General features: G+C 39.6%; 1 protein-coding gene across 2 annotated transcripts in view; it reads right to left on the bottom strand.

The window, feature by feature from the left end:
* Nucleotides 1-2,477: 2,477 nt before the first annotated feature.
* The window catches only part of MAPK11 (mitogen-activated protein kinase 11), a 29,234-nt gene continuing 15,426 nt past the window's right edge, over nt 2,478-16,285 (bottom strand). For both annotated transcript variants that reach the window (XM_015852591.2, XM_015852600.2), the window contains exons 6-12: nt 16,102-16,149; nt 13,544-13,658; nt 13,354-13,425; nt 11,677-11,756; nt 8,384-8,462; nt 7,095-7,268; nt 2,478-3,987 (exon numbers count right to left, since the gene is read on the bottom strand). In XM_015852591.2, coding sequence (XP_015708077.1) covers nt 3,914-3,987; nt 7,095-7,268; nt 8,384-8,462; nt 11,677-11,756; nt 13,354-13,425; nt 13,544-13,658; nt 16,102-16,149 — 642 coding nt within the window. In that variant the 3' untranslated portion in view covers nt 2,478-3,913. The remainder of the gene's footprint in view (nt 3,988-7,094; nt 7,269-8,383; nt 8,463-11,676; nt 11,757-13,353; nt 13,426-13,543; nt 13,659-16,101; nt 16,150-16,285) is intronic.

The raw sequence follows: 16,285 nt of genomic DNA on the forward strand, positions 1-16,285 counted from the left end.
CAAAGGCAAGTCCTGCCTGACCAACCTCATGGCCTTCTGTGATGGTGTAATGGCACAAGGGAAAAACCACTAATGTCATCCATCTGGACTTCAGTAAGGCCTTTGACATAGTAGCCCACAGCATCCTTCTCTCCATATTGGAAAGATACAGATTTGATGGGTTGTCTGTTCGATGAACAAGGAACTGGTTTGCAAGATCATACCCAGCAATTGGTGATCAATGGGTTAACGGTCCGGCTGGATATGACTGATGAGTAGTTTCCCTCAGGTACTGAGGAACACCTGCCTTATGAAGACAGGTGAGAGAGACGGGGCTGTTCAGCTTGGAGAAGGCTCCAAGGTGTCCTTGTCCTTTCAGTGTCTAAAGGGGGGCTGTAAGAAAGGAGGGGATGGACTCTTTAGCACAGTCTGTTACATGATGAGGGGAAATGGTTTCAAACTCAAAGAGGGGAGGCTTAGTCTGGATAGGGGTGGTGAGGCACTGGAACAGGTTCCCCAGAGAAGCAACAAAAGCCCCATCCCTGAAAACATTCAAGACCAGGCTGGGTAGAGCTCTGATCAACGTGATCTAGCTATAGATGTCCCTGTTCATTGCAGGGAGGTTGGACCAAGTGGCCTTTGAAGGTCCCTCCCAACTCAAGCAATTTTATGACCATTTATCCTGGACAACGTAGGGCACCTTCTGCAAATGCACATGCAATATGTAAAGAAAGAACATAGAAAATCGTGTTTATAATAAAAGTGGTGTCAGGAGATTGAAAAAAAAAGCACAACCAACCATTAAATCCACTATAAAAAGTTCTGCAGTTGAAATTTGGGCCCTGTTAACAGTTTCTTTATTAAACACTTCCTATCAAAAAGCCAAAATGAAATCCTTCATTTTATTTTTACGTACTCTTTATGAAAGGCCCTAATAGAGATATTTACCTCTCTTTCCCTGCTTCTGTTGGTGGACAGATGTTTTTTTCCATCTGGGTTCAGATGATAAGCATTATTAGCACTAAGCCTTCCCTGTTTTGGTCTCAGTAGGGTACTGCCTTTCCAATTACCCTGTCCTGCTGTTGTAAACTGATAAACTTACCACACTGCATTCCTGCGTTTCCACAAGGGAGTCTGTTACCTGTTCTAGGAAAAATAGGTTAATTAGTGGCTTTTGAGGTCAAAGAAATGGCCTTGATTTGGGAAATGGAAGAAAAAACTCTTTCATATTGCCATTTTTTCTTGCCGTTACAATGAGATGATTTGTGAGTTTTGACAGTACTTCATTAAAAATAGCTGAGCTCCTGTTATCCATTACTGTCACCTCTGTTTAGTTTGCACGTGGCTATGACTGTGTTCTTCCTACATAATTTATCTCCTAGAAGAAAAAAACCTCATATCTGTGAATGGAAAATAAAATAGACCATAATTTTGTTTAACTACCCAGTTAAGGGAGACTCACAGTTGCCAGGAGAACAAAGCGATAAAAAAACCTCTGTGTCTTTCTACTTAACCAGATATGAGAAGCAGAGATTGGCTGCTCTTTGCCTACCATGGAGTTTTACATAATCTTTTGAAACATTTGGAGCTGGCCACCCCCATGGATGGGAAACCAGATTAAGCAGATAATGGAACGAATCCCATACTAAGTTCATTATCGTTTGGTGCGGAGGGTTCTCATGAAATTTACTGCATCCTTGCCCTACCAGCTGGAAAACAGTTGCAGACGAGGCAAGCAAGCGGGGCATGGGATGTCAGAGATAATAAAGCATGGAGCTATTTTTCTTTTAAGGGGTAAACAAGTAAATGAACAAATAGGTGCACAAGACATAACTGAGTTATGGTTTCCACTAGGTAGCCAGATAAATCATTTAAGGATTCATAACCTTTTCAGTTATTCTAGTGTGAAATTCAGATGATTGCTGCACAACCATTACAGGCCTCATGCAGCTCCAAAGGGTGGCACTGTAATGACAGCCAGACACCGATTCAAAGGACTCTCAATAAATCCATGTGAGGTTAATATGCATTGAAGAAAGCTGAATACAAATTGCTGCATTGTACTGAATGTAAGTAGCAGATAATTGGCAAACGTGGACAGAAGTCATAAAATTATAGAATGGTATGGGTTGGAAGGGACCCCAATGATCATCATGTTCCAACCTCCATACCTCAGGAAGGACTGCCAGCCTCTAGGTCCCATACTAGTCCAGGCCACCCAGGGCCCACCCAGCCTGGCCTGGAAGACCTCCAGAGATGGGGCATCCACAGCCTCTCTGGGCAGCTGTGCCAGTGCCTCAGTAAAGAACTTCCCTGACATCTAATCTAAATCTCCCTTCCTTCAGTTTAAAACCATTCCCCCTGTCCTACCACATCTACCTGTGTAAAGCACAAACGAGGAGCAAGTTTTTTAGGTGGAATGATGATTTCTATTTCTGAAAGAAGACGAAGGTCCTACACCAAGTGTCTTTGAAAAATAAAAGTTCTTGGACTTGATTTTTTTTCTATCTGTTTATTAAGAAAAAATCTTTTTACATAGAAAAGATACAGAGGAAGGTAAACAAATGCAGTAGAATTCAGTATCTATCTTGTGTAACAGCTGTACAACTGGATCTTAATGATAAAAGTTGAAGAAAACCGAAGTAATATAAAAAGCCACCTCCAAAATGAGACTTTGACAGTGAGAACAAGACACAAAAAGGAACACTGAGCAGTTGTGCAACCAAGTTTGCTAATATGTGAGAAAGACAGCCATTAAATCACAGGCGGCCTTATGCCAAAGGATATTCCTGTCTTAGTATTATGCCTTCCATTGGGAAAGGAGACAATACATTAAATTATTTAATACAACTCAGAATGCAGCCTGCCCTGCAATGTATTATGTACGTTTTAATTTTCCAAGCTGGAAAGCCTTCCACATTTTGCTTGAAAAGAAAATCTGTCAAGCTGGCTACTTTGTTTGTCACAAACCTGCAGTCTGCTCTTAAACCTTATTTTGTCTTGTCTTCCAATGGCAGTTTGGAGCCTATTTATTTTCTCACAGAACAACTGAAGGAAAATAAGATAATGAGGGATACTGAGTTCCAAGTGTTGAACTGGACTGAGTATTCTCGCACTTTGATCTGTAACAGCCTTGGCTGATGTTTGCAGAAAACCACAGAGATGTGCTGGGTGACTACAGGGCACCCTCCTGTAAACTGTGTAAGACCAGCAGCCCTCCACCACAGGCATGGTTAGGAGCACCATCAGGAATTACAATGGTCTCACAAACTGGCACCGTGCAGATTAAAGGTACATATAAGGAAAATAACGAGGACAGACACTTTAATGGCAACAGAAGAGAAAGATTTATTGTTTACTGACTTCCAACTGGTGCTAGACTGTGTGAGAGACATCTAGTAAACCTGTAAGACTGCCACACATGGGACTACGTGTGCATATTCTGTCTATTTGCTACCACACCCTCTCTTCATAAAGGCACTAACTATGAACAAAATGAGAACAGACAGTTAGAATTAGGTTAATGCCAGGAAAAGAAACATAAAGGATTGCTTGTACGGAGTTCTATGTTTATGTTTGTATACATTCATGCGTTAAATGCACAACTTTAGAAGTATTTTAAAACATCACCTTTGTTTTGGCAGTACGATTGATAAAATGAAACATGCAGAAAACACCGTTACACAGAACTCAGTGCATAATCTTGTCAGAACAGAGCAGTTCTTTATCACCCTTTATGAACCGGGAGTACATTCAGATTACAAGGTAAGAAAACCTCGAAACAGACAACACCTGGCTTCTGTATAACGCATCTGCTTTTCCACATCTCCGATATCTTTGGATAGTGAAATCTACGTTTGAACACAGCTTACATTGTGTGGTTATATTTTAACAGTCCTCACAGTGCAGCAAGGCAAAGCACAGCTGCCGCTGTTCACTGTTCTATTTCCAGGCTATCCATTTTCAGGTCAGGTGGTTTAAAGCTCATCACTTCTTCGTAGGTAAGTTCTGCAGAGGGGGGTAAGACAGAGAGAGAAGAATTACATGATTTTACCTAATTTCTCTTTAAAAGAAAATACTCCAGACAGAACTGTTAAATGCATACATGTGACTTGTAGTCTGTTTTTCCAGCCTCATTAGAGTCTACCTAGATCGAAACTCAGACTGCGTTCACTAATTCTGCTAACTTGGATTCATTATTCTATTACGGTACAACATGTCTGTCCCATTCAGCTAATTACTGAAACGCACTGGCCCTGAAATGGAACCATCAATTATGCTGTCAGATGACCTTACAAAAATGACATAATATAACACAAAACATAATGCAAACCGGAATCTTTAAAAGCACCCAAACAGGTTTTGAGATGTGCACCTTTAACCACAAACAATGTTCTTTACTGTCTTTCGTCAATTGCCTACAACATAAACCACATGCAATGATGCACTCATGCCTTTCAATCCAGGTGGTTTAGGCTTTTTTGTATTCTATTGTGATTAACTTCAAGATCCTCTGACTAAATGTTCTTTTTCTGTCTTGCAGGCAAGCAGCAGTTCTACTTTCTTCAAGAGAGGCCTAACTAGAAACACAGGTTCACAGCTATTTTATGCTGCTTTTGGAAGAGCCCTTTATCTTTTCATGTTCACATCATATTTTGTGCCTTGTGCAGCAATGATGCATCGCATCAGTGGCCACCTCCTATGGATTTTCTCAAGCTAGATAACGTATTTTATGGATCAAATCCAGTCCATACGTAAATAACAGCCAACTATGTGCTACTTCAGGATCTGACAGCTAATAAGCATGAAAATGGACTGAGCATTACTGTAAGAAGGGTGTACAAATCCTACAGCTGGGTCTTGGCTACACTTCAGTTGCGCAGCTTTGCTAACAATTGAAGGATTCCCCTGGAAGAAACTCCACATACAGAGCCCTGAGGCTGAAGGATTTGTTGGGTGACTCAGTGCTTGATCTGCAGCATTTAAAGAGCACCTGGTCACAGGCAGCCAGGTATGTCAGAGAGCTCCTGGCTGAAGTCAGTAAGGTAGTGCCCTCACGGATCAGGTGCCTGGGACTGTATTATAAATTATGCTGCTGCCTGTGAACTGCCTGCTTATGAAGCTCTTTCCTCTGTTCTCCTGTCACCTAGTTAGCTGAAAGTACAGATGTTATGCTGAGATATGTGAAACTGGAGCAGCAGCGAAGGAGCGATAGTGCGTAGCGTTCAACTCTGAATGGCATTCTCTTGGCCTCTGCATTTTGAAATATCTTCTAACTGATTAAACATGTCAGAAGAAAATCTATGAGCTTGGGCTGCAAACCTCAGCTGTGCAACAGAGGTCAAGGAAATTCTTAAGTGCCCAACGTGTAACACAAAGTGTCTGAAATCTCATTTTACTTTGGCTGCTCAGTGCCCCTTGGGATCAAGCACCACTTTTAATTTGAACAGAAAAAGAGAAATATGGCACTGATGTCTGGAGAAAAATGGGTCAATATTTCATTAACAATTCAAACATTTTATGCAAACTGTGACCTTTAATGTCACCTTATTAAATCTGGCCCATATGGTGCTTGAAAATATTTACTTTCCCAAGCTAAGAATGTGGCCAGGAGGAAGAGCTGCACGTTTCATGCCAGGATAGTCTTGAAATTCTTTTTTCCTGTATAAAGAAGGAATTTCATCTGTAGTTCCCAAAGCACAGCGGTGTAATAAATACGGCACTGCTGTAGGACACACTGCCCCTCCTATGGAATTCACCTCCAATTTGTCAGTTCGAAGTCAAGCTAAGACTGTTCTTAAGTTATTTTAACAATGTTTCACCACCGACAGAAATCAGCTTTATTGAATTGGAAACTGTTAAACTTGCCAGTTAAGGACTCTGTCAGCTCAACAAGCAGCAGAAAGCAAACCATCCATTGGTAAGTACAAAAGCAAACTGAACACACCTCCTCACTGCCAGATTTTGCATACAGAGTATGGTTAAGGAGCCCTGATGCCACTCAATCCTCACTTTTTCTATAGACCCTTCTAGGATGTTAGAAAACCTTTTCAGGACTCTAGGAGGCTGCTTTACTGTACTGCTTTACCCATGACCTATTTTGTATCTCTCTGAGGCGTGTTTGCTGTAGTCAACCTCCTCAATACCCAGGATAAAACGTGGCACAGAATGCAGAAAGTCAGCGCAAGGACATGAGGAAGGTCCAGGAGGTCAGTAATGTTCACCATAACACTAGGTACTGTGCTCATATATTTGATCAAACTAATCTGGGGAACAAGTTATAGAATACATAAGCAGAAAAAGAAAAGTATTTATTTTATAGATTACATAATGATGAGCTTAAGCCAAGGAGAGGGCTTTATTAATAAACAGGAAGAGTTAGTTTTCTAGAACATTTCTCAATTTAGAATGTTGAGTAAGGATGCTTTAGCTTATGCTATATCCCCATTGGACAATGATGAAATTGGACTGTGCTTTTCAGTGTATTTGCAAACTTACTGTTTAGCCACACTATTTCTGTGATGCTACACTGCAATATGATCATGTTGCAAGCATGAAATTAACTACTGAAAAAACGTTGCAGTATTTCTTTCAAGTTTGGGGTTTTGTCACCCCAAAGTAAAACCATCAGTTCACACCTCAAACAGGATCAACAGCATGCTTTATCTATTCACAATTAGCTGCCTATATCAAGAAGGATTAGTAAAATACATGTGTACATAGCAATTTTTCACTTCTTCTGAAGAACGTGAGGCCAGAACCCCAAAAAATGTCAGATGCCCTAAGACTGTTACTTCAGCTGAGGATCTGGCCTAGGAGATTGAAAGGAAGATGAAATGAGTGGTTACATGGTAACTAGTGTCAGCTTTCAGTTAAGGTTAAACTTGCTATAGGAAACCTAGTCAGGTGTTGTTAGAGGAAGAATGGAAGAAGGGAGCAAAATCCAGGGAGAAACTACCAGCCCTTCCACCTCTCTACTCACACAAACACATATGGACTGTCCTTGCATCCCTGAAGAGTTAAAACTGCTCTGGTCCAAAACAGAGAAATACTGTTTCCGAAGCCAGGTTTTGTTCTGCTGACCACATTAACTCCTATGTGCAGTTATCTGTTACCTTTCCATTCTTCTATGGTTCGCTCTTTATTCTCTATTGACTCATCATAGAGCTCGGCCTCAGGTTCGTCATCTGGATCGTGATACTGCACAAAGTATGGGTGTGCAAGCGCTGCCGAGGCAGTGATTCTTTTATCACTGTCCAATATCAGCATCTTCTCAAGAAGGTCTACCGCTATGGGAAAAAGAGAAACTAGGATCAAAACCAGAAGGGACCATCTAGAAGTGGAAGAGAAGGCAACTGTTTACATACAATTTGTTCTCACCTTATGCTCAGTTAACATTATTGGGAAAAATACCCACAGAATTTAAGCAATATAACAATTTTTAGAGATTTTATACTGCAAGTAGAACTCTCATAGTTGGAAGAAGCTTCTGGTTTGCTTGTGGAGCGCAATGCAGTTCATGATAATCTATCTGAAATCTGGTTCACCTCATTAGACATTCACAGCCTTCACCCTGAAAACATCCGTGTGCTTCAAGTTAAATCCCCCATGTTGTGCATCTGGTGCTTAACAAGGTCCCATCAGACCAGGTAACAAAAGCACCAAGAGGCCTACCACCAAGTAAATGGGTTTAAAGGGAACAGCTGCAGATTATTAGAATATACTTGTATTTGTAAAAATAAAACTGTATTTCGACAAATATAAATAATTCCCATCTTAACTCAAAATATTTCCCTCTTTACAACTCTTGAATGTGCACCAGGTGAAACAAACTAGGCAGTGTAGCAAGATGTTTCAGGTGACTGAGCATCTTCTTCGCCTTGCCACAATGAACGATTCATTGAAAAATCTCTTTTGCACAGGCAGATCCAATTGATTAAACACAATAACAGCTGTGCCAGATCAGACCATTGGCCAGTCTAGCCCAGTATCCTGTGTCCAACAACGGTTCATAAATTCTTAGGAAATAATACTCAAAAGGAGCATTCAAACAGCTCTATTTCCTGGCGTGTTCTCCTCCTTGCCAGCAATTCACAGCTCCTGGCCTTCCTGAGCCAGAAGTGATGCCTCTAGTCCAGATCCTGTGACAGTTTTTATGCACCCCTCCTATATATCGCCTGCTTTTGCTTTTCACCCACAGACTGTTTTCACCCACTGAATTTTCCATTACAACGAGCCAGTAATTTCCACCAAAATCAAAAGATTTGGGCTTCACAAAAGAAAAACAGTCTCAGGATAGAAAGTTAAACAGTGCTCTCTTCACAGTGACAACTATCACATGGGAACACATAGCAAAGGAAATCTTTGGTTCAAGCATTAGAGATTTAAGCTGTATCACTCTTACCTAATGGATTGGCACCACGAAATACTGCTTTCAAATCCTGTTGAGGCATATGTGGAAGAGATTCAATGTACTTTCTTGCCTAGGAATAGATCAATATACATACCACATGCACAGAGGTTACATTTTGCCCAACAGTAACAGTATCAGTTCTAAAAAAATCAAATACTCATTGCATTTCTTACACATGGGAAACCTTCTAAACAGTCGCTCATAAATATGATTATTAGGCAAGAGAGTTTGAAACAGGTATACAGTTCTAGGGGTTATATGTTAGCACTTATGTTCTCATCTGTGCAGAATGGTTCACTGATGTGTATCCCCAGGAAACACATGAATGGGGCTTTCAAACAGAAACTGCCACCTAAATAATCTATCAGTTACCCCTGGCAAAGTGGCATCATCCAATGTACTCCCTTCCCTTCTCCCTCTCCTCAGGTGATCAATAGTTTCACCAACCAAAGAACAAAGGCTGATTCTCCTAGGGCACAGACCTTCAGGTGTTTAACGGGACTTACAGTTTGCCTTGTCTCCAAGCTGTGAAAGGCTCATCCAAACTCCTCTAGGAAGGCCTACACTCATATCTGACCCATGGATACTGGCATGATGCCTGACACCCATGATCCAAGGAAAGGGCTGGGCGGATAAATCAGTGTTATTCAGTGAGGAGGCTGAATGCTGATCATGAAGGCTACAGACATAACCAGGAGTTCTGAGAACACAACAGCTAAAGAAGCAAGTTTGTTTCCTGCCCAAACTGGCCATGTCCTCGTGCTTGGGGTCCCCACGTGCAGGACACTGCACTTTCTGTTGTTGAACTTCTTGAGGTTACTCTGACACAAAACCTGTGCAGTCCCATAGCCACATTTAGACAACAGATCCTGTTCCCTACCTTTCTCTGCCATCTTAGTTTCTTTATTGATATAAAGGTATTTTAAATCATTACATTACATAGGACACCAGTTAAAAAGACTGTGCTAATTTAATAAGGCAGATCTTTACGTTTTTTCCTGCTGTTTCAAAGCTATAAGCACATTCTATTATAACTCTAGACAGCCATTAGTGACATTTCAGAATCTTAATATGGTTCACATCCTAATGGAAGTAAAACTTCATGACTTATGTCTCCAACATATTAAAACAATATTAGCATTTTCCCTTTCTGCTGTAGGAGCTGACAGCGAGGCTTTCTTTTTCAGCAGCTGTAACCAGTCGTGCAGAGAATGATGTTTGAAGTCTGTACAAACACAGGATTCACACCACCTCTTTTATGCTCCTCAACTTCACAGAGGTTGAAAACACATACTAGAATGTCAGAAATAAGTTTCCAAGGGTATTAGTTTATATATGTGTATGAACAGTGCAGCTTTGGCACATTCTTGCATGGAAACTATGGACTAGGTAAACCAGGCATACATTTATCTCATGACAAACATCTGTGGATTTGTGGATTAGTTTCTTCTATGCTGACATCAATTAACATCACTAATCCAACCATGACTGAATAAGATATGGTCAAAATTACCTCCAACCAATGCAGACCTGTCAAAGTATATTTAGAAACCATTCAGCTGCATTTATATATTTGCCACTTAAACTCAACTAATAGAATATAGATGTTTAAATTAATCTGAAAATAATGAAGTGCTATCAGTTTAAACCTGTATTAACAACACAAGACTGATGAAACAGCTCAGTAACTTGAGCTGAAAAATCCTGCTGATTTTTAGTTCTCATTTATTTAACACTCTACTGACAACTGAAAATAGGCTTGAGATTTCAGATAACCTCTGGCTCTGCTGTGAGAGGAACAGTAAAAAACCGCTCACAAAAACTAGCTGCACTAAGTAAAATCTAAATTTAAGGACAAAAAGTCATGGTAAAGAACAAGAAGGAAGGAACGGAACAGACACTCCCAAAAACCAGACAAATACTTCCAAGCAAGGCATGCATCTTCTTGGCACTGCTCCTCTACCTCAGTAGCATCAGCCTGGAGATGACCTGGCTGCACTCTCACTCATTAACTTGTTTTTTGTGTTCTCCCTGTGCTCTATAATTAGCCCCCGTGTCACAGTTTCAGAATCCCTATGGATCACCATGTCCGCTTAGACAAGAAATCTAAGACAGAACCAGATACCATCTCCAATAAGTGTTTATGGTATTCAATATTGCAGAAGTCATAGAATCATATAAACATATAATAACATATAAACATATATACACATATAAATAACATAGTAACATATAAAGGCTTCTCAAGTTCCTATGCTTAACACAGCGCAGTACAAGACTTGATCCAATCCCCTGCCATAAGGACTGATCCTCTTCCCGTCCTGTGGCTCAGTAGCCACAAACTCCAGGGCTGCATACTGGTGTGTGCTGATGAGGTTTCACCATCCTTGGGCCTTCTAGAAAGGTAACGTTGGTTTTAGGCTCCCCTACTCTTTCTGCTTACTTAAACAACTAGCATTTTCTTTATTGAATTCAAAGGAAACCATCCATATACATAAGATCTGAAAAACAGCCATCAGTACTGGAGTGATGTCTATATGGAAAATGTTTAAGGAAAAAGCTGCAGCTCAGCAGGTATCTGTGCTGTTGTTTATCTGAATTTCTACACCCTGCCCATCACACCCTTTATCAGTCAGTGCCACCCCTCATTCCTTACAGCTCAGCTGGACTCATACAGTTATTGCCTTAAGGGAATCTTGTAAGCATAGCTTTAACAGAGAAACAAGGTGAAAACAGTTTGATGAATAAGGGGAAAAAAAAATTGCATGGAGAGTTAAAAATCACATTATTAACAATACAGATACCACCATCAAGGGTGGGCCTCAAACAAGCATTCAGAGAGATGAATAAATATGAATTTCAAATTAGTGTCTTATTCCAATTAGGATCACCCACGCAGAACACGTTATTTGGTTCTGATATCTCTGTTCCCTCACAACAATGGAAAATATAGAAGCGAAAGCGATATCAGATTTAATAACAACAATGTAATGCTCTGAGCTGAATGTCAGTTTGAATTCTTCTATTCTAAGTACAGCAGAAAAAACATCATCAGGATCAACCGTGAATTCCTTTGAAACAGGAATGGGTATCAAAATGAATCTAGCTGACAGTCAAGGTACTTGGATACCTCTGAAAATAATGTTTTCTTAATGGTGCTATTGTAGCATTAAAAAAGAAAGGTGATCCGAAGGTGTTTTCTCATTTCCAAATCAGATGTGTCTGTCTCACAGTTAAAGAAGAATGATAAAGCAATGGCCAACTCAATGGAGCTGCAAACTCACGTGTTCCGATGATATCTTCTTCAGAAGTTCAGAACTGGGTGTACCCACAACTTCCATTATTCTCTTCAGTTGATCAATATCTACACTATTTCAGGAAAATTGAAGGCATCGTAATAAAAGTAAATGTCAGACAGAACTGCTGGGTTAAATAATTTGTGAGTTTTCATGCAGGTGATTGTTTAAAACTATTAAGCAAGACAATTCCATTTTAGTCCTTTGAATGATATAAATCCATACCTGCTTAAACCTAATTTGGAGTACCTAATTCTTTATCATTTCTATAGTACTATGTGAATCTCTGTCAGGTGAGTCCGTATGTGAGAAAATTGCCTGCAAAAATATTGCTTCCCTGTTCCAGCTTCCAATTTAACAGGCTCTTAAGCCTAATTTGAATAGCACATTAATGTTTCTGAAGGACCGAAAAGCAGTACATCATACCAAATTGGGGTAGATTGCTAATCCGAGAGCTGGTAAAAGGAAACATCCCATTTGGTGGCTTTAAACTGTTTTTTTTATCAGTGTCAAGATTAAAACCTTTAAAATGTGCATTTTTCATTGCCATGTACAACCCATAAAACACACTACATTTTTCCCTAGAAAATGCTATTTTACAATATTATTTTAGTTGTAATCATATAATTAATTACATAATTGTAATCATATGGTTGTAGACAATATTTTTTAACAGCAAAACATCTTATTTCTTGAAAGCTGGATGTACTGAGCTTTCCATGTAGTATATAAGAAATCTGAAGCACAGTGACCATCCAGCTGATGGACATCTGAATGACGCCTGTGCTTATATTAGAGCCTGATGAGGCTGAGCATGGCAGAAGAGTCAGTGGGAAACCTTGGTCTCAGTTCTCTTAACAACTTTGTCAGACAGTTCTAACATGATGCTGTTCCACACCTGGCAGTGTTTGGTTTCAGCATAAGCACTGGCTTTTGTGGAGGTTTAGAGTAGTAAGGTATGTCAACATCCAGTACAGAAGCACATGCCTTTGTTTCTCACATTGAAATCTCTTTTTTTTTCTGATGCAGTTATTTCTCCTTCCTCATCAACATTACTGTTCTATTTTACCGCTCTCCTCAGCACCTATTCTCTTTTCTCCTGTCACCACGGGCGCCAATGGAATCCACAGCACAGTGCTGGAGGAAAGAAAGCGTTCTGTCACCTCTGTGGCACTTCTGGAAGTTCTGGCTTTTTTTGTAACAGGAAACAATGTCCCTATTTATTCACTTACTACTGACAAGTAGGTGTTTTTTTTTTTTTGCACTTTAGGAACTTCCAATCTCAGAGCAGTTCTATGTCTTAACACAGTATCAGCGGATCAAAAAATACTGTCACTACTCAGCTTCATTTTTAATGTATGCCATTTGTGTAAGACACACATGTGGAAGAAAACTGTTCTGTTGTAACCAGGTTATTACTTAAACACAGATACAATATAAGGAAGAAACGTAACTACTGTTTAGAAACATCTGCTCCTGTTTCTTTTTCTACTGGCAGGTCTCGTACATAGCTGCCATTCACACCAAACTGAATGAGTAACAAAGCTTGTTGGTTTTAGAAACTTGTTACCTGAAAAGCATTTTCATACACTTGAGCTATTAGAAAAATGGAAGAACTGGACAGTATTTCTGAAGCTGCATTTTTCTGCTTTTACTTAAGGATACAATCATCTCCTGGAAACAGGGCCTTCCCTTTCAATAACTCTGCCATGATGCATCCAACAGACCAGATGTCAACTGTCAAAAATCGAAGAGAGAAATGTGTAGGATGAATCAAAGACAGCATTAAGTGGAGTTGTTTCCATATAGGTATACTATAACCATATACAGCTGTAGCAAAATGAAGCCTCCATACCTGTTTGATTGTAGTGCATCCAGTTCAACATGATTTCTGGAGCTCTGTACCATCTTGTTGCAACGTAGCCAGTCATTTCATCATCAGTTTGTCGAGCCAAACCAAAGTCTAAAATCTACAGAATGATAAAAATAAATAGAAATAGCTCTTGTTACTTTCGTTATCAGTATTGATTTTCCCCATTACCACCTGGAACAAGAGGATCTTTAAGGTTCCCACCAACCCAAGCCATTCTATGATGGTTTATATCTGAGTGTATCCTGCAGCCCGAGCATCGCTTCACCAGTGAAGTAAAACTGCAATGCTGTGCATGAGCTCCTGTGCTCTCCCTGCCATGTGCTATGGGGATTATAGAGATACCTCCATGGTGATTAGTCTGGCCCTTTGTCCTCTGAGAAAAACTTTCCACTTTGCCTAAAGTTCAGTTTTCCTCTGACACCTGCTTTCTGAAGAATAAGCACTGTTGCTATAGAAATGAAACACTGCCAACTGGGAACATTTCTATGAAGCACCAACAGCAAATGCCGCTGGCCACAGCATTTAAAGACCACGCAAACAAATCACAAACCCCCAGAAGTTCTGTTGTTTCCCTCTCGTGTTGCTTTCAGCACTGTTGCACATAGGCAGCATTTACCTAAATCAAGCAGTGTTCTGATGTCACCAGGAGGGGAACATATATCCTGCATAACAAGGTACATTTGCATCACGCACCATCTGTTTTTGATAGAGCTCCCCCAGTGAAACAACAACAGGGCTCAGTTTAGGTACACATATTACTCATAGGCACAATGGCAGAATGTTCCCTTCCATATGTTCTCTCTTGGTGAGTTTACATTGACAGGAAGTTACTTCAAATAATTTTTTTCTGCTCATTTCTTTCTTTCTTTCCACTTTTTGATTAGTCTGTGTCCCACTGATTGTGGAGCTAAAAGGAATCCCACACTTTAAGAGATGCTGTTGTGAAAGTGTAATGTTCAGCTTCAGTGCTGTTTGCTAACTGACTATTCAGCATCTCTCTTGAAACAGAAACATGAATAAAACCTCCTATGCTGAGATCCAGTGTTATCTGTTATCCTGATGGCAAATCCTTTTCACAGGGAACACAAACATTTTAAGAGTATAATTCAAAATTCTGCATTTATAATCCACTATAATGATACCAAAAGTCTAAAGAAAAATGCTAAAGTATAAACAACACATTAACACATTTACTTCTAATAAACATTAGGAACATTATATATTTCTATAAAAAAATACATAAGGCAAATAAAGCATGAATAAAGGCTCGAAACTTGAATACTAACGTCTACATTATTATAAGTGTCAGTAAGATTTTTTTTACTAGCTGATGCCTTCTATCAAATGTGTACACACAAACATGTTCTGCATCTTTTTGCTTCTGTTTCCTTCTTGCTTGTACTTGGAAACATCCACTGGTTTGTTCCATTACAAAATAATTTGGTATCAGAGGAAGGAAAGCTATAAAGAAAGCAATGAACAATGTAGCAAATAGTAGGAAGAAATGTGCGCAGATAAAATAATAGAAAACAAGATTAAAAGGCTCTTACAATACAAAGGCACAGCACACGTTTTAAAGTGAATGATCAGAACCAGATGAACTGTAACATTTCACAGATGCTGAACATGTATGAGTGAAAACATTACAGGGATAATCATGAAAACTGCTGAGTGTCTGCAGCTCTCACTAACCCAAACAGGAACTACAGTTCCTTACAACAGATCAGATTAGCATGAGAACCTAAAAGCATTGCTCTTATTCAGTACTGCTTTTTGTGTTTGTTTTTTTTGCTGTTCTCACAATATTTGGAAATTTAAATCCCTCACAGCTGGAGTAAAGCGATCATAGCAGAATCCCAGTCAGAGAAAGAAACGTGTCATGGAGGAATGCTAAGCTACTCATTTTCAAGCTTTAAGGCTTAGAAAGCAAGTACACTTCCCCTTTTTCCTCCAGAGCCTCGTGCCTATCAGTTAATATTGCATCACATGGACACAGAAAGATCTGTATTTATATAGAGATGTGAATTAACATAGTACCTGAATAGTGTGAATTACAGGCTTGTTTTGTTTTGGTGTTAATACTGCCTGTGCCTGGGGATGCCAGCATCTCTTGTAACATTTTTATTAAATTTAACTCGTATATCCTGTAGATATAACACTGAAAGTTGCACCATGGACTCATCTAAACATGGCAGATGTAGACATCATAGGTTAAAAGTGCAAGAGATACCCAATTAAGTACTCTATCATGAGATGTGCTATTGGCCTGTGTTCTGTCTGTGAGGAACTAGGGAGGAATGCTTTGTAAAGAGACTTGTGGTGATAATAAGTTCACAATTGGGAGAAAACACGTGTTCATGGAAATGCTTCTATGGCCAGGCAACAACAGTACTAAACATACAAAATTAATGGAATCCGAAACAAAACTAGCAAACATTTATTTTCCTTAGAGAACTGTAACACTGAAAGCTATTAAAATGTTCTTCACTATAATAGAATGATTCCTCAAGCACTCTTCATTACAGCAGAACAATTCTTACCCTCAATTCACAGTCTTCATTTACAGCTAAGTTACTGGGCTTCAGGTCCTGTACCAGAACACAGAGAGTCAGTCAGGTACCATTTTAACCTTTTAAGGTATATTATAAATATGTCTTAATAATACATTTGCCACATGGAGGGACACACTCCATTCATTTTTATAATAGCAATGAAAGAACTCAC

The sequence above is a fragment of the Coturnix japonica genome, chromosome 1 (assembly GCF_001577835.2).
Source record: "Coturnix japonica isolate 7356 chromosome 1, Coturnix japonica 2.1, whole genome shotgun sequence".
NCBI lineage: Eukaryota > Metazoa > Chordata > Aves > Galliformes > Phasianidae > Coturnix > Coturnix japonica.